Source organism: Hemibagrus wyckioides, linkage group LG02 (genome assembly GCF_019097595.1).
Source record: "Hemibagrus wyckioides isolate EC202008001 linkage group LG02, SWU_Hwy_1.0, whole genome shotgun sequence".
NCBI lineage: Eukaryota > Metazoa > Chordata > Actinopteri > Siluriformes > Bagridae > Hemibagrus > Hemibagrus wyckioides.
The window spans coordinates 11,408,541-11,433,449 of NC_080711.1; the positions used below are offsets into that span (position 1 = coordinate 11,408,541).

The 24,909-nt window shown below is 39.9% G+C and overlaps 1 protein-coding gene across 4 annotated transcripts in view; it reads left to right on the top strand.

Moving 5' to 3' along the window:
- Window positions 1–2,101: 2,101 nt before the first annotated feature.
- Window positions 2,102–24,909, top strand: part of sdk2a (sidekick cell adhesion molecule 2a) — a 148,009-nt gene continuing 125,201 nt past the window's right edge. For 3 of the 4 annotated variants that reach the window (XM_058375856.1, XM_058375873.1, XM_058375881.1), the window contains exon 1: window positions 2,103–2,691. In XM_058375856.1, coding sequence (XP_058231839.1) covers window positions 2,601–2,691 — 91 coding nt within the window. In that variant the 5' untranslated portion in view covers window positions 2,103–2,600. Of the gene's footprint in view, window positions 2,692–24,909 lie in introns of all 4 variants that reach the window. The other variant, XM_058375865.1, reaches the window with a different exon arrangement.

Sequence of the window (24,909 nt, forward strand, 5' to 3'; positions counted from 1 at the left end):
GTTTTTCTCCCGACTTCTTTGCCTGATTCTCTTTACTTTTTGAATGTGACCCGCACAGTTGCACAGATATGAGTCGTGACTATGCCTGGTAATCGAGCTATTCAGAATTCAAAACCAGATTTGAGCTCGCAGGATCAAAGCAGGAACTGAGTCTGTGAGTTTCTGAGAGGGAGTTACTAATATTGCCGGGGGAAGAATTCAAATCTCTCTGTCCCTCCACTGACAAAATCTACCTTGCACTGTTACATTTTAATGTCCCCTTTTTGGTAGCACCTATCTTTTAAAGAAATGCGTTAGTCCAGTGAAACTCAATTTACTGGATTAACAGATTTTCAGGTTATATTTAGATAACGCTTCCTTCGAAGCTTCAAATAAAAGAAGATTTTATGCCTTTGAAAAATGGCTATATCATATAGACTAGACTTACAGTATGAACTTACAATGTACTTTACTGTGAGCAAGCTGTGTATTCTAAGACTGCCTTCCATTTGTTTTAAGGCAAGTGATATATAGGACATTTATTGAAAAATACCACTGTATGCACTTTTGTGTAAGCAACCTTGTAGCTCACAATTCATTCCTTGGGGACCTCCATCTCCTAACACACTGGAGCAAGGTCAAGCTTTTATTACCTGGCTCAGGTGTGTAGAAGCTGGAAGAGATTAGATATATTAAATATAAAGACTATCTGGGGGGCTCTGAGAAATGCACTGGGAAACATTGTCCTATAGCTAGCTTAAAACTTTAAGGAATCAACCTGAATAAAGTCGACTTGGAGCACAATTCTGGGACAAACATTAGTCTCAGGTGGCATATGTACCACTCAAACTTTGTTTTGATGGTTTTAGCTTTCCTAATGGGTTTTACTTGAAACATTCTCTAAATGGAAACTTCATCCCACAAAAGAACAATACAACAACTAGGATGTTAGACTGAGCCTTTTTCTAATGTAAGAGTTTAAAGACAGCTCCAAAAGGGTGCTATTTTCCCGTCTAAAAATACTATCATAAATCCTCAGTCTAAAAGACTTTCACCGTCCCATTGCGTTATTGTTCATGCTTTCGTGATAGCCAATATTTGTTGAGTATTTCAGAAAAAGAAACTTTAGAACCGTTAACTGACCCAAACTAGTACATTTTAAGGAAGCTATACAACTGATGAACCCTTTTCTAAGAGTGTAGGTTATTAACCAGATGGAAAATTTATGCTGACATAAAAAATGCCAACAACCAAAAACTGGCAACCTTGGTAGGAATAAAAGCTAACATTTCTTAGTTTAGTAGTTTGCTTGTTTTTATATGTGTCAAACCCGTTCAACACAAAACAAGTGTGCGGCAATCTATAGTCCATGAAACTTTGATATTTGTAGTCAGTTAGCAGATAAGCCAAATTAAAAACTGAACAGCAATAAAGTACAACAAAGGAAGAATGCTGAAAGAAAACCGAGAGGTTTAGACGATGATGCAGTGGCATGTCCAGATTTCAAGATGTATGGCAGAAGGGAGAAAGAGAGGTAACAGCACCTAATTATGTATAGATAAAAATGTGTTTACAGAGTATATGATATATGATGATACTTGGTTCCTTGGTTTGAAATAAATAGCCACATTATGACATTAATGCATTGGCTTTCTGGTTGCTGTATCGTTACTAATACTGATAGATTTGGGTAAAAAATACAACATTACAATGATGATTATGTTCACATTAAGTCTGCATGCATTGCATTGTCCTTTTATAGATGCTGGACTGGAAATTGGCATGGCAAGGATTTTTTTTTTTACCAAGGGTGGCATCTGACTACCTGTTCCCATGTCTCTAATGTCATAAATTGTACACTTGTATAAACCTACATGCTTTGTTTTTGAAGAAAAAAAAACCAAACAAACAATACAAACCAGTAAAGCACCTTTAGCACTAAATAGTGTACACTAGAGCAGAGTTTCTCAGTGCAGTCAGCACTCCCCAGGGATCCCAGACAGCCAATATATTTAATCTATTCGAGCTGGAAAACACACCTCTGCGCTAAAGCGTGCATGTGCAGTCCTCAAGGTGAGGGTCACGCACTTCGGCCACGCGCCGCACGGTGGCGATCCGATTCCAGCGCCGGCTGCATCACTCATTTACCCGCACCCGCACAATTACTCGTGGCTGAGCTGAGCTCAGGGTGCACGGCGAACAGTGGGGGGAATACATATGGCAAAGACAACGGGATCGCCCATGTTTTCATCAGTTGTAGCCGCGGCTCGCTGATTCTACAATCGCCATCACTCCCACAGTGACAGGCGATCGCTGACTGGAATGGAATCTCGCGCGCGACACAACTTGACTGAAGGCGTCTTTACATTGAGGCATTCTGCTCGCCGGTTTGTGAACTCCTTTCCAGCAACTTTAAAACGGAACCCTGGATACTAACGAGCAGACTGTGCATTCTGTGTAATTCTTAAACTAGCCTTATTCGCTTTTATACTCCCATTCGGAAAGACTGAGCGCGCATGACGCACCGCATCTCTCAGAGCGCGCGCGGAGGGAAAAAGTGTCACTGACTTCCGAGCAACACGTACTCTCTCTCTATCTCTCTCTCAAAGACTCAGAGGAAAATGTCCGGCTGTTTGTTCACACTGAAGCGCGGGGCCGGCTGGATTCTGCTGTTTTCCGTTATTCACATCACTCACCACACACATGCTCAAGGTAAGGACGCGGATGTTGTCAATTTGGGAACGTCTTCGAGTTTGGACACTCTTTTTATCCGGTGCTCCATTCTCCTTAAGAGTCGCATCAGTGGTCGGGGATGCTGTATTTTAATCATTTTTTAATATACAAATCTGCCAAACAGAGCTGTGTTATATTTCCAAGATGACCTAGAATTGCGTATAGAGTCTTCTTCAGGGAGACAGAGCTCAGACTTCCTTCTTTACTCCTAAACACTGGTAATACTCAGATGGGTTTACCTAAAATCCAGTAAATATTTCCCCCTTCTCTCTCTCTGTTTGAAGTAAATGTGCCTTCATGGGGAGAAAGTGCACTTACACAGTGGCCACTTTATTCGATTCTCATGCCCTTAGCTACACTTATTGGATGTTAAGGAAATTACTGACTATAGCCCATCTGTTGCTTTGTACAGTTTGTTAGTCCAATGCCACCATATCCAGAAGTAAAAAGAGACTAACCCAGGACCATTACTGACCAGAACTGATGTGGTCAGTGGAACAGTCTCAGCACAGCAGTGACACAGTAGTGGGTGGTCAGAGAACAATTAAGACAAACTGTGCATGGAAAACTAACTGTGCCGTATATTTACAACATGGACCAACAAGGTAGGTTTGTTTCGTGTTAAAGTGGCCAGCAAGTGTTGAGAGCTAAAACTACTCATTATATATTCTTAGCCCATGTGTGGTGTGGTGTGTGGAGGGGGGGGGGTCTTTGTCTGCTGATTGCCTGTTGCTGAAGTAAATATTTATATACCAGCAATGTAACCTAATTGGTTACTTGATAAAACAGCTACTACATGTATGTCCCTAATATTGTGGCCATTGAATGCACAGACAGCATGTACATATTTCCACCAAGCTCAGAGTTTCCTCATTGTATCTCCTGACTGCTTCAGTTGTAATTACACTTAGATGAAGATGCACATTTTTAAGATTGTATCCCAACTGTAACTTAAAACATGTTTTTAAAAAAATCACGGATAATCAACAAACCTAAATTATAGCTCACTGTGATTACAAATAGCCCTGATTGGGGCTAGAAACCACAGTCTGGCAATAGCATTCAAGCTTCCTGGAGCCTTTTAAATCATAGCTGTTACATGCACAAGTGGCACATTTACACCATACTGCTTGTTGAATCACTGCAAAGCGTTTCCTCGTTCTTCAGGTCCTTGTGTGAGACAGCTGCCATTCATGTGCCAGTAAAGCAGCAGGTTGACCTCTGAAGATTAAGCTGCTGTCATTTTTTTTGGATCAGAAATTGCAGCGATGGCCATTTTTCAGCAAACCAAATGACTTTACATTTTGGTCTTGGGGAGATTTGACCTTTCAACATGTTTTGCTTTGTCAAAGGGGTCCCTTAGCTGCTATAAAATCATCCAGCTGTCCTAAGGCAGATGGCTGGTATACAGTCCAGTGATCCATTTTGTTCGATGGGCCTCGAAGTACAGGTCTCGTGATTCATTAACTGCAAAGTGGCTTGGATCTGGTGTTGTGTGTTTGATAATCTCAATACTCTAAGCATTGCTTTGCTGAAAGCAGCATAATCCTTCAGCTTCTTTGTCTTTGAACAAGTCGCACTATTATCCAAAGGCTGCCAGCCTTAAAGGAGAATTACTCAGACATACCTTATTATTCATGGCACAGTGAAATAGCCAGTTAATAGTTTCCTGCTCTGGTTACGTAGGCTAGAATACCCAGAATACCACTACTCACATATTGTTGCTCAAGTTACTTCCTTATTAATTTAAAATCTTGCCTTTAGTGGTCTCCTTCAATGACTTCAAAAGAGCATGACTGTGAGTTTAAAAGGCCACCACCCTCCAGTCTGTCAGTGTCCAGAGTGTGACAATGTTCTCACTTCCACTTTGTGCTGATAACCAATTATGGGGATCCGCTTGGGGCTCCTGGAATGTGTGAGACTGCACATGTAACTTAGAGCTCCTCTCAGGATGTGGTCCCTCCAGGAGCCGAACCAGAAAGCGGCACGATCCTTCGCAGAAGGCGATATCAGAGCCACCAGCCTCTTCTGTTTCATGCTCACCCTCTCTCTTCTCATGAAGCTGGAGTATTTATTCTGGGCCTGCTCGCTAATGAGCGTCCATGCCACTGCCTCGCTGTGGTAAATAGAATGGGCTCAGTCATCCTCACAGAGCGTCTGGAGCTCAGAGGGTTGCATAAATTAGGGGAGCGTGAAAGCTGAACGGGTCCCTGGAGAAGCTGAGGTGTCTTGTGTTTGTGTCTGTTTTTTTTCCCCCTGTATCAAGAGACAAATGCACATCTCCTGCTGCGTTAACAGTTTGCCATTCTTTTATTCAAATAGGGAAACCTGACAGAGTCCACACAGGAACTTGTTCCAACAGTATGGCACACATGGCAGCATATGTTCTATCCAATTAGATGTTTTTCTGGAAAAGAAAAGAAACTTCTGATGTCAAGATCTTTTACCTTGCTAAAGAATACTCAGAAAGAGGTCAAGTAGTGGTGAAAATCTCTGTAGCTTAGTTTAATATTCTTAAATGAGTCTGGGTGTGCATAACCACGTAATGTGTTTCGAAGAAATCCTGGTTTCAGCATTGTCATTCTGCCAGTCGCCGATGAAAATTTCCAGAGGCAGCTTTCTGACATTTCCACAATCTTTAAATCTTGTGATTATATTTGATAATCCAGCATTGCTCAAAAAAGGAATTCATTTGAAATACTCAAATCCTTACATGATTACAAACATTCTGTTCTGTTGTTCATTTAAGATCCTCGACAAATGCAAGTACACGCAAATGAAAAAAAAAAGCAAGCACATGTATATATGTCAAGATGACAACACGCATTAGTTTGTGCATAAAAAGTCAAAATAACACGCATTTAGGATTTGCTTAAAGTTTCGACCCACCGTCACTGCCTATTCCACACAAGCTCTGGTTTTTGATGTCCCGTAAGTGTTGTAATGAGCAGGGAGGGATATGATACTCCCATTGCCATGCCATAATTATGCACGCACACACACGGTCTTTGTGGCATATTTATCAGCATGCTGCGTGACACTTATTTAATTACACGTCTCCGAGGCTGGGTTTCCAAATGGGAACAGATGCCTAGTGACTTTTCAAAAAAACCCATCTGTTTCCAACTGCTCCGAAGTCCTGGGTGAGTCCGGATGAAGCCTGACTCCTGCTGTCCCCCGCCAGCGTCTGAGCAGTAGCTGTGACTCGCCAGCCGGTGCCCTGCTGAACCATGTCTACTGCCACAGTCTTGCACCATTCATTCATGCAGTCAGGGTGCAGAGGCTGGTCAAGAGAATGGTGAAATCTCCAGGAAATCATGCACCCTGGTGACCCGCATATACTGCTGTGTAGATGGAATGTCAAATGCTCTTCTTTGTTTTGGCTCCAGGTTAATTTGCCAGAGGATCGATAGCAGTCTGATAGGAGAGAGAATGTCGCCTCTGCATGTGCGCAGATCACGCTTCAGGAGGCCTTTTAACCGACTCACTCAAGCGGCAAAACTGTGTTTGTGGTTCAGAATGGGAGTGTAATCAGATTAGTTTGGACTTTAGGCCTTGGCACACAAGGCTCTGCCCGGTAATTGCCATGAGCTGCAGGGGTATGACTGTCAGTGTGGATGTGGGGCAGAATGTGCCATGTCTAGCACCAAGGCCATGACACGATGCCATGTAATGTCACCCCCAAGGAGATCTGACTCTCGGCCCACGCAGCCTCTGTGCTGCCATGCTTTGAAAAAACCCATTCCATTATTTCACTGTTTACAACGGCTGCCGGCTCAAATTTGCCCATTTGCTATGCGGATTTAGTCAATTCTTTCGCAACCCAGTTCATAAAATTCTCCTGTCTGAAACAGATAGCATATTAAAGTCCTTTATTGCTTCATGTGATCAAAACCATTCCGGATATGTGAGTAAAATGATTCATTTGATATAATGTGATAAGGTGGAAAAGAAATGAAGAAAGGGGGAAAAAAGACGTAGGAAGAATAGAAAAGAAGGATGAGTGATGGTGTGTACTTCTAGATTAAATACTTGATGAAGAGGTGCCAATAATGAAATTCTCGATTCTACAAAAAAAACCCAATACTTCAAGGCTCATTTAAATCAAAGTCATGAAGTGAGTTTTCTTCCTGGGTTAGGTTGTTTACTGACAGGAGAAGCAGAAAACCCCTAGGGTGTAATACACTTAATAAATGTTCTACATGTGAACTTGCTTTGGGGGAAGTCGTAGCAAATTACAATATAACCAGCAGGGTATAATTTGTACGTTGTTGCCAACCTGTAAATAGAGTTTAAAATGAGTGGGATGGTGAATTGGATGCAGTGAAGTGAAATATTAAGGAGAGAAAGACCGTGAGATTTTGGGGTGGGTCCTCATATGGTTAGTGGCTGGTGCTCAGCCGAAGCCAGACAATCGAACCAGCCTGTTTCTTAGGAACAGACCTTCTTCGGTGATTCATCCAGTGCTTAGGTAGGACTTCCTTGGCATGATTCAGCTGCACCAAAGAAGGAAATATGGAAATATGGTGGAATTTTGAATGTGTCATTTGTTCAGTACATGCTGGCTTGTTTCAGCCCCTGGGCACTTCAGTGTAAACATTTAAAGAACAGAGCGCATCAGCTCAAAGAAAACTGCAATGAGAAACAAAGCCTGCTACAGCTCTTCTCTTATTCACTCTCCCTCCCTTGAGATACCGTGAGCTTATTCTTGTCTTGTGAGTAAAGCAACAACAAAAAATAAAATGCACAGGTGAAAGAGACATGGTGATACAACCACTGACAGAGAGATTGAAAAAGATGGGGGACAAAGGGATGAAGGGAGACCGAGTTTGGTTGATGCACCCATTTATGAACAAAAGAATATTTAAAAGAATCTGCTCAGTTCAACTTCCTTCAAGTGCAGCAAGAGGAAGGTATTTTATCAAGGTACAGACAATTCATGTGGATAAATTTACCCACCCATACGACCTGGTTCTTTATGAAAAACACAGCAGTAGGACATGGGGCAGTTCTGTGTCACTAAATATGGCATGAATTTGGTCATGACACTCTTGATTGCTTTCATTAGTGGTAGTTTCTTTCAAGCCCGTGTACAGATATTTTAGGGCAGAAGGTTTTTAAGCATAAACAGGGCTTCCTGAGCTTTCTACAAACATAATTGGTTAACATTTGTAATAAATAATGAATAAATCTATTTCAATTTTTCTAAGTACATTCGTCTTGATGTTTTTTTTTCTATATTCTTATTTACTATTTTCTAGTAAAGCTATGTCTTGTTTTTAAAACATACTTTTTTATCCATTAGTTAAAATAATGTATCTCCATTAGAACTATCAGTATGAAGGTCACACAAATTTCTAGCGGTTTAACGATACATTCAGGTTATAATTCGATTTGAACTGGTTATAATGAAGAAAAATTAATACTGCAAAGACCCATTTTATGTTCCTGAATAATAGTGTTTGCCTGCATAACATTAAACAATGTGTAACTAAAGTATGATCTTCTGAAGACAAAAGCAAGTAATGCTGCAGTTGATTGGTTTTGTTGTTGTTGTATATGGCAGCATAAAATTAACGTTCAAATGCAGTTAAATACTAAATCTTTGAAGAAACTTGATAATCCTTTCGTATTGTTTATGTTTGTTCATTTTGTTGTTTGATATGATTCATAATTTCATTAAAATAATTCTTCATTCAGTAAAAGTAGCTTTTTTTTGCATCGGTGAACTAATAGTTAAGACAAATCACAGACAAATAATTTTCCCATCCCTCAAACCAAAAGAAAAACATATTCCCAATATTCTTTTCGCGATCATTCACACCGATCATACCATTGGCCATGTGTGTAGTCTACTGAAAGCCGTTATTCTTTTTTGTTTTAACGCAATAAAACCAGCCAAGTGGCCCTGTCTAACAAATGAGGTAATGTTAATTAGCATACTGTTAATGCCTGTGAGTGGGCTTGTAGCCAATTGGCAGGGCTGGATCGAATATTTACACGGATAGTCATATTAAAACATGAATGCTCTTGTATTAACATTGATTTTGCAAATAAACAATCAGAAAAGAACACAACAATTTTCTCAATAATGGCACCTAATGCTGGATTGATGCTTTGGGAACTGCACCTGAAGGCTCGTGCAAGAGTGATGAAGCTGAAGCTACGCTAGCAACAATCCCATTGCATGGTTGTGTGTGGATAAAAAAGCTTGGACAATGACACAGTAGGGTCCCTCACATCTGCATTCACGTCTGTGCGCATATTTGTTGGATATAGCTCAATAAAAATACAATTATTGTACATGCTGACCAAGAGGGCACTAGTACATTATGAGGGCAAATGGACAGGAACCCAAGATTCCCCTGGGGTCTGATTCTGCTTTTAAAGGAAATAAATCAACTGAGTTGCTGTGAACATACTGCAAGTCCCAATATGCGATTGGCTCAGAGCCCACAGTACTGGACAGAAGGGAGGTCAGTGAAAAAAAAAACTCCTTTTCCTCTGTCTTGACATTGAGAAGGGTAAATGATAGAAGGGCACTTGTGAGTCCCCTGCCTGTTCTCTGTGGCTATGGGCATGTGTTATTGCTGCTCTCTGCATTTGTCTTCCAAATCACCCATCTTCCCTCGGTTTTGGCAGGTGGACGAAGCCCTGGCCTGGCTTGGAGTCTCTGGCCGCATCTTACAGCCTACTGCTCTCTATTGATTAGCACAAATGCAAGGCACTTCCTCTTGGTGTGGCCTAAAGCCAGGGAGTACTGGATGGTCGGATGATACTACCATTTGTCTTCTCATTATGTTTCTTGCTTTTCTTTTTACTCTTCTTTGCATGTACCACAATACCCTGTAGTAATGCCTCTAGAACCAGATCTTGTCACTCACTTGCAGCTCTTAAAAAAATCCTCCTTCCTTGCACAGTAAATCTGATGAGATGTAGACTGGAAGAAATTGAGGAATCAAAGATGGACCCGGGTCTCCTTCGGCGGGTCTGTATGTCTACACAAGGAAATCTGTGTATGTCACTGGCCTCAGTGGTATTATAAGTGTGTGAATGCCTTGCCAATCAGGCTGCGTATATGTCAGTGATTCACCTTTAATCTCTTCATTCCTGTGGTCTTTTCTCGAAGACTCCATGTGCTGTGTGACTTTGTATTTGGCATTTCAGGAAATTTCAGGAAAAGGCTGTTGAAGGTCGATGGTAATATCAAAATATTCATGCAAATCAAACATCCCCGAAATGTCTGTGAGTCGGAAAATATATTGGGTCTCCGTCTGCACAGGATGCAGCTGATGAGCTCAAACACCAGAGCAGCTGAGTGAAGAGACTTTAGTCATGCATGGACTTTTCCCTCCCCAAGGCCACGACTATGAGTGCCTTGTAAAATTAACAGCTTCGCTAGACTTTTAGATTAGTACCAGTTAATTAGGTCCATTGTTATGACAGTGAGGTATAAATCTCAAAAAAGTTAATACCCATGTGGCAAGGGCTTGTGCCCTGAATGATTTAATAATAGCTTGTGGAGCTGTGAAAGACTGGGAGGTTAAATATGCAAACTGTGGTGTGTGGCAATTTGCACCTCTCAAAGCAAAGAAGGCTGACAGGAATAAAAGAGATCCTCGACAGATATGTTTGGCTATTTATTTTCATTTCAAAGCACAAAAATAAAACCTAATAATATCACTTTGATGTGTTTAAACAGATGTGAACGTGTGCTCCGAATGCTTAACTGCTGCAAATGTTGTCTGAGCGCTACCCAGGTGCATGCAATTGCCCCGACAGACTTTAACATGATGACGCTGCAAGCGGGACATGAAACGCATCCAGAGTTGGCTGCCACATGAGTTAAATTCACCATGTCTGCCATTTAAATCAATTCTGGTCAGTGAGGGAGGGAGTTCAGAGGAGAAGTCTTTTTAATATATACTGCCACAGCTATCTCAGTTTATTGGATTCAGCAGCAAACCTCTGGCACTGTTAATAACTGCTGGGCGACTTTATAATATAAATCTTTTTATTGATTGCACTGCTTCAGAGCTCAGGTTTGTCACTTACTTGAACCCAAGAGAAGTAATTCAGTGAATAACCAGAAACCAGTTTCAAAATGTATACACTTATATAGAAAGGTCAAAAATGCACTGGAGAAGCTCTGGGTTTTTGAAGTAATCCAGAAAAGTACACTCAATCACTGAAAGACACAAGCATTCATTCTCCTAATTCAAACTGTTTTAGAAAGGAGAAAATCAGAGCAGAATCATCGTGTTTGTTATAATGATCAGATTTCTCTTATTTAGTCACTAATCAATAACTAGCACTTATTAAAATCCTTAAATATCACCTTACCATAGGTTTTCAAATGATTCGGTGTAATTAATGTTAATTTTTTGAATTTCATGGTAATGGTTAAAAAGTCCACTGTTTCAGAAACAAGCACCCAGAACAAGCGGAGCGGGATTTTGACGCGAGCAAACCTTTAACCATCTCACATGTAATTACCCTGGAAGCATAGCTCATGTTGAGCACAATTTATTCAGCCCTTTGAACAATTTCTGAACAGTCAAGCACGTATTAATATCTGCAAAGTACATGCAGTAACCCGTCATTGTAGAGCACAGAGACGAGCGGTGCTGTCCTGGTTTTTGCTCGATTTAATTAATATTTTTAGTGAGATTTCTTCGGTCAGAGGCATGAGTGTGAACATCAACATTCTGCGTAGTCTGTCGGCGAGATGGAGCATGCCGTCCAGTCCGTTCTGGTCATCATATTCACCACCAGCGTATCAAGTTCTCCGGCTAAGAAGCCTGTCTTATACACTTTACCCTCTGGTAAGGTCAGACCTCCTCTAAACAGTTTTATTGTTTTCTTCTGAAGCATCTTGTAAGACAATATCTCGGTCTGATGCACTTTGACTTAGACAACCATGGCATACAAAAGGTCACTGGTGTATGAAGGGAAAGGAAGAAGTAGAAGGAGAGGGGGAAAAAAAAGAAGATTTCCAGACATATCAAAGATGTCATGGCTGAGGGGAAAGGACGCTTCCGTCAGCCTGAATCAGTGCAGCATCCCATGATCTGAGCGAGAGCCTGACGTCAGGGCCCAGAGCTTCGGACCTGCGGGGTTTCAGGACTGAGAACTGACACACATGCACACACACTCAAGCCTCTAATTTAAGTGTCAGATGGTGTGCCTAAATATACTTTTTTAGCTCCTAACTCCTCTTGAGTTGCTGATGAGGTTTATATAAATTGTTTTTTTTTTCACTAAAGATTGGTATCAGTATAAAAATTGGAACAAAATCATCAGAGATTATAAGGCAGCAGTTTACATGGAAACTTTCCTGATAAATTAGAGGCTCTGCTAATGATCAAATTACAGAAAATGAGGTAATCATGTATTCTATCAATTATTCGATTATTCTGCTATTCGATTCATTGATTAATGAGACAAATGAATATGTAAAAAAGTCTCATTTGCTGATACAAAGAGCATGTATAAGTAAGCCTCATTATAATAGAGTCTTTATCACCATTATTATTATTATTATTATTATTATTATTATTATTATTTAAGTAAATATTTAAGTAATATATTATTACTTAATAAATATTTAAGTAATATATTCAGTTCACATTGCATATGGAAAGGAATTTTGCGGCATGGTGGCTTAGTGGTTAGCACGTCCGCCTCACACCTCCAGAGTCCTGGGTTGGAGTCTTGCTCCTGCTCACTGTGTGTGGAGTTTGCATGTTCTCCCCGTGCTTGGTGGGTTTCCTCCCACAGTCCAAAAACATGCTTCTAGGCTGATTGGAGTCTATAAATTGCCCGTAGTGTGTGATTACCTGAGTGTGTGCCCTGCGATGGGTTGGCACTCCGTCCAGGGTGTATCCTGCCTTGATGCCCGATGATTCCTGAGATAGGCGCAGGCTCCCCGTGACCCTAGTATAGATCGGATAAGTGGTACAGACAACAAAATGAAATGTGGTAGTGTAGTGGTTAAGGTGTTGATCTAATGATCTGTAGGTTGTGAGTTTGAATCCCAGGGCCACCAATTGGCTACTGCAAGGCCCTTAACCTTCAATAGCTCAATTGTACAAACAAGATTGTAAGTTGCTCTGGATAAGGGCATCTGCCAAATGCTGGAATTGTAATGTATCCATACTAATTACATATATGTAATAACAAATTACTGATAAATACATGGAGGCACACTGTATATTATTTAGTTTAGATGACATAACTAGCCTATACTGCTAGTAGAGAGGGGAATCGACACACTACACTACACTACAGAATGGTGTATTATATTTAAAATATAAATGCACAATATATTCAAAGACAAATATTGAGTCAGTGCAGCATTTCTCAGTGGCAGGAAATTTTGCAGCCTGAATGTTCTATGTGAGGTGCATCCTGCGATGCTTTTCCGCTCGGCACAGTTGTAAAGAGTGATTATCGGTGTTGCAGTAGCTCAGACCAGTCTGGTTGTTCTTTTCTGATCTCTCTCATCAACAAGGCACTTTTACCTGCCAAACTGCTGCTCAACTAGATCTGTTTTGCACCATTAGGTTTTAACTTTACAGACTGTTGTGTGTGAAAATCCCAGAAGATTAGCACTTTCTGAAACAGCCATGCTACAGTCAAAGTCACTGAGATCACATTTTCTCCCATTTTACCATACGATAACTGAAGCTCTTGAACTGTACCTGCATGATTTCTGTGTTGGACTTCTGCCACTTGATTGGCTGTTTATAGAACTGCATGATTTCCAGGTACAGGTGTTCGTATTAAACTGGCCGGTGAGTATATAAAAGACATTAATAGGCAGAAACTTAAAATGAGGAAATACAATAGTTAATCAGTTTTGGGGCGTAAAAAGGGAGCTCAGCTTGTTAAAAGTTTAAGGCACATCAGAACACATTTATAATACTGCAGTCTGGGCAGCCAGAAGAGCTTAAACACAGCCTGTTTGCACCATAGGGCATTCAAGTGGGAAAAAATAATTGTTCAGTCAGAAGGCTAAGAGAGGGAAGTGTGAGAAGAATAAAAGTCAGGGGAGGCTGTGTAAAGTATAATTATGGATAATTAGTTTTCACAGTGCAATGAGACATTATCAGTCAACATAACCTAGCTTACATTTAACACTATACTCCTTTGTTTCAGAAACAGCTATTTGGTGTGTTACTCATTCTAATAATCCTTATAAATTTGCGCATGCCTGCATTTTTATATACCCTTTAATGCACTGCTAGGAACGAGGCACAGATGTTTGTTTCACACAGTGCTGTGTTCTATTCGGATCTGCACTGGAACAGAAAAGAGAGGAAAAGATTAGGAGTTTATAAAATGTCCACAGGGGATTTACACAGCAAAAAAACAGATCTGAAACCTTCTTTACGTCATGAGATTAGAATAAATGTAGAGATGGTATGATGCTACTTTTGAATAAATACTGTTATCTTGAATGTTTGACAAAGTATTGATACACTATATTGACAAAAGTTTTGGGACACCCCTCCAAATCATTGAATTCAGGTATTGTTTTTCAGGGGTTGGGCTTGTCCCCTTAGTTACATTGAAAGGAACTCTTAATGCTACAGCATGCCGAGACATTTTGGACAATTTTATGCTCCCAACTTTGTGGGAACAGTTTATGGATGACCCCTTCCTGTTCCAACATGACTGTACACCAGTGCACAAAGCAAGGTCCATAAAGACATAGATGAGAGAGTTTGGTGTGGAGGAACTGCACAGAAGAACTGACCTCAACCCGACAGAACATCTTTGGAATGAATTAGAGTGGAGACTGTGAGCCAGACCTTCTCGTCCAGCATCAGTGCCTGACCTCACAAATGCGCTTCTAGAGGAATGGTCAAAAATGTTTTACTAAAACATTCCCATGTTCTCTGGGGTTGAGGTCAGGACTCTGTGCAGGCCAGTCAAGTTCCTCCACACTAAACTCGCTCATCCATGTCTTTATGATCCTTGCTTTGTGCACTGGTGTGCAGTCATGTTGGAACAGGAAGGGGTCATCCCCAATCTGAAATTGTCCAAAATGTCTTGGTATGTGGAAGTATTAAGAGTTCCTTTCACTGGAACTAAGGAGCCAAGCGCAACCCCTGAAAAACAACACCTGAATTCAATGATTTGGAGGGGTGTCCAAAAACGTTTGGCTACATAGTGTACATCATCCAAATGCTCTCATATTCACACTCACCTGATTACTAAACACACACCTGGCCTCAATCACAGTCGCCAGCACACACAGTATAAATAGATCCTCGTACTCATTGTGAAAGATACACTCACTGGCTTTTTGTGCCAGTTGTTATCAAGCCTTTTGTTATTGTGATAGTCTCGCTGGTTTGACCTAGTTTTCTTATTCATGTTTTTGCTCTTGCCTTCTTCCTTTATTTATGCTGTACGCTCATCATCTGACCCTTACCTGTTGTTTGACGACATTGTCTTTCTACAATTAATAGATTAACTGAGTATCTGCCACTTAACTGCATCCTCTGTTTAGCATTCTCATTTACATGGCAAAAAAATGCGATATAGAAAAATATAATGTATAATAAAGTCAGTCATAACAAAAAAATACAGTCATGTCTTTCCTCATATGTAAACATTTACAGTTCTAAAAAAAATCCAGTTCCAGTCTTTTCCATTTGGAAGAGGATTGTATTGCTTTATTTTTCTCTGATATCCAATCCATCGCTTTTATCTCCCTGATATCTGTGGGATTTTTGGATCAGAAAAGACCATCATTTCTACATTTCTATTTGGTTGTTATATTTATTTATATTTATATTATATTTATTTATATAGAGAAAGTAGATTTAATTGATGAAAAAATCAAGCTCTTTATTCAATATACACTAAAGCTTTAATTTCTCCAATATGAACAGATTTATTTACAGATTACAAATTTACTAAAGCCTTACCCTGTCTCCTTCTTTGATATGTTTTGATTAATGGTCCTGCAGCAGCTGAAATTTCCGTACAGCTATGACAGAGCTCTTTCATATGGAAGTGGGCTTATTTAATAACCTTATTCTAAGGAACACTTATTATTATGCTGCAGTCACTTCATTCATTCCAGTGAATGGAGTGAAGTATCATCATTTATTCTAGTTTAAGCTAGCTAGTATTATATTAGCTTAACAAGACAGATATTAAAATGCATTTTCCTCTTATCATAAAATATTATTTATTTACTGTTAAGGATATAACAATTAAGGATATCAAGGTATCGTAGCACCTTTCTCCGAATCCTCTGTGTTACTATTAAGCACGCATACACAATCAGAGTCTGTGCAGCATGTGTGTAACCACGACAGCACCCGCTTTCCCCTTTCATATTGCCGTGTGCGGCCGAGCATATAGAGCACACGGGTGTTAATTAATTCCTTTGAATAATCGCCTTTACAAAATGAGCGAGCAAAATGAGAGGGAAAAGTTTCACCTTCGTCCAATCAACCTGTTCTGACATTTTCGTCTTGTTTTTTTAATTTCCTGAGGAAAATGTAATTACATTTCAGCATATATTTGGTGTATCAGTGTAAATTCTTATTATTTCGTTTTTGCCACAGGAAAGAGGTTGTTGGTGAAGATACACTATATTGGCAAAAGTTTTGGGACACCCCTCCAAAACATTGAATTCAGGTGTTGTTTTTCAGGGGTTGGGTCTCGGCCCCTTAGTTCAGGTGAAAAGAACTTTTAATGAATGCATACCAAGACATTTTGGACAATATCATGCCCCCAACTTTATGGGAAGAGTTTGGGGATGACCCCTTCCTGTTCCAACATGACTGCACACCAGTGCACAAAGCAAGGTCCATAAAGACATGGATGAGCGAGTTTGGTGTGGAGGAATTTGACTGGCCGGACCTTAACCTGATAGAATACCTTTGGGATGAATTAGAGCAGAGCCAGGAGCCAGGCCTTCTTGTCCAACTTCTTGTGCCTGACCTCACAAATGTGCTTCTAGAGGAATGATCAAAAATTCCCATAAACACACTCCTAAACCTTGTGGAAAGCCTTCCCAGAAGAGTTGAAGCTGTTATAGCTGCAAAGGGCGGGTCAACTCCATATTACATTCATGTGCATGTAAAGGCAGACGTCCCAAAACTCTGAGATGATCACCATAATTACCAGTCAACAAGGCACAGTGAGGGGGGAAATAACCCTCGATTTCAGTGTATATTGAATATAGGTCACTACCAAGAACTGATTTTATTCCCTATTTAAGTTTTTAAATAAACCCATTGTGTACAGAAAGCGGTAGCAATCATAAGGCATGATAGCAGCAACATATGGTCTTAAGTCATTAAGAGACAACAAGAATTAATGTTGTGTGTTAATTAACACAGTGGCAAATATATCTGTTGTCTTGAATAAAACATCTGTTCTCACAACAGATAAAAACAATTAAGTAGATTTTTTTTTTGTCTTATTAACGTCCAGAGAAGGTGAGGAAACTACTATTTATAGCTTTCATTATATTAGGTGATAACAGGAATCGATGACGTGCTGTTCGTTAAAAACAAAATTTCTTCAACAATTTGCTCACCAATTCTCACCCATTAGCTAACTTTGCCCATCATACAACAACTAGCAAGCAGGCAGCACAACACATGCTTCCTCTAAGAGACACGACACCAACCTTCACATCTTTTTAAACATCTGCTCATTTTGCATCGCACTCTGAGAAAAAAAATCTTATCTGCCCTGTTCTGCATACATGAGGAGTGTCATGTCTTCCACCCCTGAGAGCAAAGCCAATGTTGCTATATTGCTCTCTTTTCCATTGCACCACTCTGGAATAAAAGCCCCAGACAATTATAATACTTAGCAAATTGCTGTGGTATATGAGGACTCAACCATGTCAGGGTGGAAATGGTATTTCTCCACCCTATCGTTGATTGTTTTCCTGTAACAGGCGCACCCTGTCATGTTTTATTCCGTACATATTTCAATTATTAAACATAGATTTATCAAACAGCACACTAGCTTGAAATTTCGCATCCATTTCAAGTAATGTGTTTATTAATAATGCAATTTTGGGTTAGTGTCTGATAATTAGTGAAAAGAAGGCAGATCTTGGTGGTGCACTCAAACTTACGTACCATAGCACATATGCGTTGACATATGATGCCAGCGCTAATGGACGCAGAGGCTTGTTAGCATTTCATTACTGAAGAGAAAGCTATCAGCATGCGGGCAGGCTTCGAGGTAAGCTGACGGCTCCCCCTGACCTGCCTATTGATTCAGCAGCCTCATTAAGGCCTCTTGTCCAGTTGGCTTTCACGCAACAGACCCATCACTGTACTCACCAGAGACGAAGCCATGGCACACACACCCACACCCACACGCACACACACACACACACACGCACACACGCACACACACACACGCACACACACGCACACACACACACAGTACATACTGCTACAATCCCTATGCAAACTTGAGGGTAGTGTTTTTAAAAGCTTTAATCATGCCAGTGTTGTGAGAGCTTTGCTGGCTTTCCGTTCCTCTGAAAGCTTAGTTTATTAATGGAGCCCTAGTGCGCAGGCTGGAGAGAATGGAAAGCTAGGGGATGAACAAAAGATGCCCATGTAGTCTGAGGCGGGGGGGTCATAAAGGAGGGTAGGTCATAAAACACTTCATTAAGACTTCATTCTTAATGGAGGAGCAGAGACAGTTCTATCCCTCCATCCGAGCTCCTTTTATTTGATGTGTGCTTCCCAAATGCGATTGTATTCATTAGTAATGAATTTAGAGGACAGCAGCAAGCTCTCTAGTTGCAACTCCTACGTCAGATGCAAGTTAAAAGTTTATCCTGATTTAGTCAAGCAATTTTACTCAAGTTTTTGGCAGTGAATAACTGGCTCATAGCCTGAATTAACCTTTTTGATTTTTACCTCAAACCTCAGGCCTTCACACATATTCCTGGCACAATGGATGATAAGCACACCCCTGTGATTTGGCCTTATTTTTGCACACATGCACACATACGCCTATTAGCTAATGGCTCGTTAGCAGCCAGCGTTCACACCCCGCGCTATTCCATGCAATTAAGAGTCTGCCGTAGAGATGTTATGAGGCAGAATAACGTGCTTGGACGAGGAGATTTTTTATTTTTTAAAAAAAAAAGGATTAATTAATTACCACTTAAATTAACGATTCCTAATTTCAAAAGCATTAAAAAAGCTTTTTAATATTGAGTTATACACCGTTTGTGCTGTTATTGAGGACTGAAAGCTTATTGTAGGCTCTGAAATCAAAAGCCATTGTTGCTTGACAGACGCTACCTTTTCCAGTGATTGCGTGCATTATTAATTTGTGGGATGAGGATAGCTGTCACCAGCTCGAAATGTTGGGGCTGCGTTTAAGAAGAGCTGTTATGAATGACACTCAAGTCTAATGAATGTGAATGTATTTATAAAAATAGGTTTTGGAGTTGTAGATCGGGAGTGATAGACACATTGACTAGGATGGGCTGATGAGAAGGGGCCAGGCTGCTGGAGATAAAAATGTAGCACTCACTGGCACACACACACACACACACACACACACACACACACACACACACACACTGAACAGTCAGTTCTAGTGTATACTGACCTCACTCTCTTCTCCTGATTTGTGTCACATTGCTTTTAATGGTTCTTTATTGAACTATTATTGATTGCTGTGTTTACTCTTTGTTCTTACACTAATTTAAGGAGACGAGATGTTCCATTTTTCTTCTTGCATACGAATTACACCTGAAACATCTTGGCACTTTAATGACTGCTGGCAAAAATAAGACAGAAGCTGCAGCAACTCATTTACATCTCCCTACACTACAGCTGTATCAGTCAGCCGCGTTTAGCACATTGCAGCTAAAACAATGCATCAACAGCTTTCCTCTTCTATCATTCATAACCATTATCGAATATTGCTCTCCCTCTGACTGCATATTAATTCAGACGATTGTTAAATAATGGTGCATTTATTGATGTTTGTCTACAAATAACAGTAAATTGTCTTTAAGTCACAGACATAAGCCACACTATCTCTCTGTAATGAATAGAAGCAGCACTATTAATATTTCTTGGCCTTTCGCTGGCAAAATGTCCAGAAGAAGAAAAATATAATGACTGCCGTGGACGCTCATGTTTAGTAGTCACAGAATGTGCTTCATTTAGTGATCCTGAGATACTCTACCAGTATTATAAACAATTTTCTCTCCTCTCCTTTAGTACATGGAGCTAAACCAGTCTACACATCTACAGACGTACACACATGCTCCCTTAAATTAGATAGCCTTTGTAAGCAGCATTTTGTAGTCCTCTGGTAATCAACATTAAAAGGCTTTTCCTCTCCTCAGCAAGCGTGCAGTTGGTGGGTACATTCTGCTGGGAGCCCAGATAAGCAAGATCACAAAACACAAACATGCAAATGGGTTCATCTGGCTCTCTCTAGGCAGCAGTTTTAATTGATTAATTGTAGCTATTTATTTGATCAGTCGCAGCGTACTAACCCAAGACGTTATTTGTCGAGCTGTTTATCATATAAGCATGATTTGTGTGGGAATAAATATAAATACATACAAGAGCTACAATATATAGTTGGCAAAATTGCCTTTGTGTTTGTTTTTTATTTTTATTTTGATTAAAAATGAATAAAAAAGAAGAAATTATAACCCATGCAATACACACACACACACACATATATATGTATATATATATATATATATATATATATATATATATATATATATATATATATGCATCTGAGCTATTGAAACTGATGTAACAGTTAAGAATGTAAGAGTTATTATTGTGCCTCTAAGAGTGCTTTTTGCTGCCCTTGAAAGTTTGTAAAGTTACTAAACCTTTATTTCCCTTAGTTGAAGGTGCAATTTTTCATTTCTTCCTAGTACAAATACCGATCTGGAATATCTGTTTGTATTCGGATGACTCTTGTCAGTCATTTTGAAGACATGCTCCTAATGCCTTTTCACATCCTCATAAATCATTGTGAGGAGAGGTTGCGTCTTTATTGGTATTGGTAACTCTTGGCTTTCAAGCAGTTAACTGTCTGAGTGTACTTGAAAGTGATGTCATGACAGTCCTTGCAAATGACAACTCTAGTGTATCCACTACAAGTTTTAGAGTTTAGGCTTTCTGTAAAAAAGATTTTTTTTAATTTTATTCAGCTTCACCCATTATGCTTAAATAAAGTTTTTATAATCATTTTGATTTTCTTATCCTTTGAGGCCAGAACTATGGCTATGGACATACACAGACCAGGCAAAACATTATGACCACCTAATATTGAGCCCTGACCCGTCATGCACTGTGTATTCTGACACCTTTCTAATCAGGCATTAAATTCTTCACCAAATTGAGCAACTGTAGCTCGTCTGTTGGGTCACATCACTGAGCCTTGGCCACCCATGACCATGTTCATCACTGTTCCTTTCTTGAACCACTTTTGATAGATACTGACCACTGCACACCAGGAATCCAGCTCTGATCCAGTCGTCTAGCCATCACAATTTGGCCCTTGTCAAACTCACTCAAATCCTTACGCTTGTCCATTTTTCCTGCTTCTAACACATCAACTTTGAGGACAAAATGTTCACTTGCTGCCTAATATATCCCACCCACTAACAGGTGCTAAGATGAGGAGATAACCAGTGTTATTCACTTCACCTGTCAGTGCTCATAATGTTATGCCTGATCGGTGTATACTGAGGTTTTTCTATTCCCGGAGAAGTTCTTATTCAGCACACGCTTTCTTAAATGCTTTAACACCTCACATTTCAGAAATCCTTTTTGATCCTTTAGACGAGGTATATAGAAGACCCCGAAAAACAGCAGCAGTATCATCTGTTTAAACGCATATTAGACTTTTGAATTCTTGGCACATATAAGGGCTTTTAAATAAGAGGATCACAGTAAATGCAACAAGCTAAAAGAAGGAGTTGAATACATTTCCTCAGCTTGTATGCGGCGTCTCTTTTGTGTATATCAACGCACGCAGCATCAAGTGTGCATGCGTGTGCCTGTGTACATAGGCACTGTAGGCATAAAAAATAGCACCGTGTGATTGAACAACTCCAGTGAAATGTCAAGAGTCATCAAGCACTATTCAATCACAATCACGCCTGAACTCTCCTTGTAGTACATTTTCAAAAGCCATGTGACGCACCACGATGGATTTCTGATTTGGCCACTTGTCTTTGCCACAAGTTTTTTTCTTTTGCAGGATTTCAGAGACGGGTCAAACATAAACCTTTTTTTGGGTCAAGGGTCGATTATTGAATACTTTGTAGAGAAAACAAAAGGCAGCATGAAGGAAACACTGTGTGTGATACACTTCATCTCTCTGGCTGGTGGTGAGCACAATATGACCCTGTAATGTTATGTATATGTGCAAAGATTGCATATTGAATGCATATTGCAATCACAGCCCATGCTGGTCGAAGATGAAGTTGAAATTGGAAAATGGCTATCATGCCCTCATGAGAAAACCCATTTGAATTTGTGCATTGTGAGGGTGCAGCAGAGTGTTTGGAAGACAGAGCTGCTTTTATCAGACTCTATTCCATGATGTATCCTGTCTGGGGTAGACAATGGATATTTTTCACTCCTACTTATTTCATTCTTTTTTACTTCTTCGCAACTTATATACCATGTATGCTATAGTGCATGGATCACGGACACCTGACCATCACGACTGTATATGCTTTTCAAACATCTCTGTCCAGATTTAATCCCACTTTTAAGATAGCAGCTTGGTAGTACTGGGGCTTGAAGTCAACCTTCTGATAAGTGACTCACAACCTTGACCACTGAACCACCAATGCACATTAGTGAGTTCAGCCACCAATGTCAGGGGAGGAAAGCTGGTACGCAGTCAGAGTTCCAGTTCATCCCAAAGGTGTTCAGTGGGGTTGAGGTCAGAGCTCTGTACGGGACACCCAAGTTCTTCCACTCCAACCTTGGCACACCATGTCTTCATGGAGCTCACTATTTTCACAGGGATACTGTTGTGTTAGAACCGATTTGGGCCCCTTAATTCCCCTCAAGGGAAAATCTAATGCCACGGTGCATAAAGATCCATTATACAATTGTGTGCTTCTAAATTTGTGTTAACATTCTGAGGAAGACCCACATATGGGTATGATGGTCACGTGTCCATAAACGTATGGCCATAAAAAGTATTTATGTGCCTGTTTATAAATGGCAAGCAGAGAAAAGTAGTTGACATCTGGCACATAAATTGATATAAATTAGCCTAGAATAAATGCAAATTGGGTTGTACTATACCCCCAAGCATTCCAGTACATGCATAATTTAGCATTTCATGTTTAAAGAAGTAAAGAATATTCTAGAAACTTCCTCAGTCTCAGGTGTTATTCAGTGCTAAGCCATTCGGTGTGAACCCTGACTAATTAAAACACTGCCAATTGATAGTGATGCCAAAAGTAGTATGATAACAATAGAAAACAAAACAGAGACAAATGCCACTTGTTTATCAGCCTGACGTCTCCTTGTGCCACTGGTGATTCATTGTTCCATACAGTGACACTTAAATATAGGTCATGATTAAGATTACTGTAAGCAAATGGAAGAATCATGTCTGTAAATGAGCGGTAGAGGTAGCAGGTCAGACTGGAGAATTCCAGGAAGAATAGCAAGCTGTTCACAAAGTCATTTGAATTGCTAAATATAGGACAGCCTTTGACTAATGACTGTGTGAGAAGATAGTGCCCTCTAGAATTACTGACACTCTTCACAAACATGGTTGTGTAAAATGAATACAACACAAAACAATTCACATTTTCTGCTCAAACAAAAGAAGAAATCATCTAGCGTTGTTAGAACTACCTCTACTAGCATTTTTTCCCCCATTAAAATATATGTGCCAAAGGAATATTTTAAATAAACCTAAACAAGTGTGAAATTCTTGAATATATTGCTTTTCATTAGCTCTCACTGCACAGGAATGTTGTTATTGCCTTTAACCATTTCTTATCCCCCGGATGTATGTGAGGTTGCATACATTTAAAATCCCTTTGTCATCTATTACCATGGGGGAAAACAGAAAAACCTTCAACACAAGCGACAGATGGTTTATGACTGATGTTTTATGCAAATAAGCAAATAGATACATAAGCGCTATGCGGTTAAACTATCATTATGAACTTTTACAAAACACTGCCCCCCCCTGCACAGTCAAGCAGATGGCGAAAGAGAGAAAGAAGAGCCCAAAGATCATATTTTGGCTGATTCTTTTTGTTGTCAAGTTTCAAAGCCATTCTCACAGCATACCACAAAATACTGTATTATGCCAGAACTTCACCATGCTTCATTAGCACTACAGTCGCCGTCATGTGATCAATATTTGTCATGCATGAGGTGGAATACTGATACTTTGGAGCCGACGCATATTTATTATATACCCAATTTGCCATCACTGACCCCATTCTTTAATTTCCTTTAATCGCTGTAGTTTTTCCCCTCTTGCTCAGAACAGCATGAGACCTTGCTGTAGTCTGTAGGGTATCACTGAAGTGTACACACACTGCTACATAACAGATGTATCAGTGTTGTTGACTTTAACCCATTACTTATTCAGTAAAGCATGGGAGTCTGTTGGCAAGACTTTGTATGGTGAACTAACAGAGTGTCTCTGAGACACCGAGCATCTTACTAGCAATCATATATGCACACATATTTAGCATTGGTTGTGTAGCTGTTTAAAGTTTCAGATCTTCTTGTGAATATCCCACAAGTAGTGTTTAGTGTTTAGATTTGTGTAGATGAAGCAGGTCACATTACTGCATGAAATACATAACAAACATGCAAAATAACATCTACTCTCAAAATGTAAGAAAGGCTGTTTGAATTCTTTGAGTATGAATGATGCACTGCTACTTGATAAAGTCGACAAGTGACAGGAAGCCTGTTCCATGAGATGTCTTTTCTCTACAGTGTATTGCAAAGTGATGTCTTTGTTTTTACAGTGTCATCTTCATGCCCAGTGACAGACAGAAAACTAACAATTGGAACACAAATAATTTATAATATTCCAAAGGGAGGCAGTTCATGAATCTCTTCATGTGTATATACGCATGCATTACTTAGTAGTAGTTTTTTTAAGGGTCTTACCGTAGTGGTGTCAGAACTCGTGTCCTAG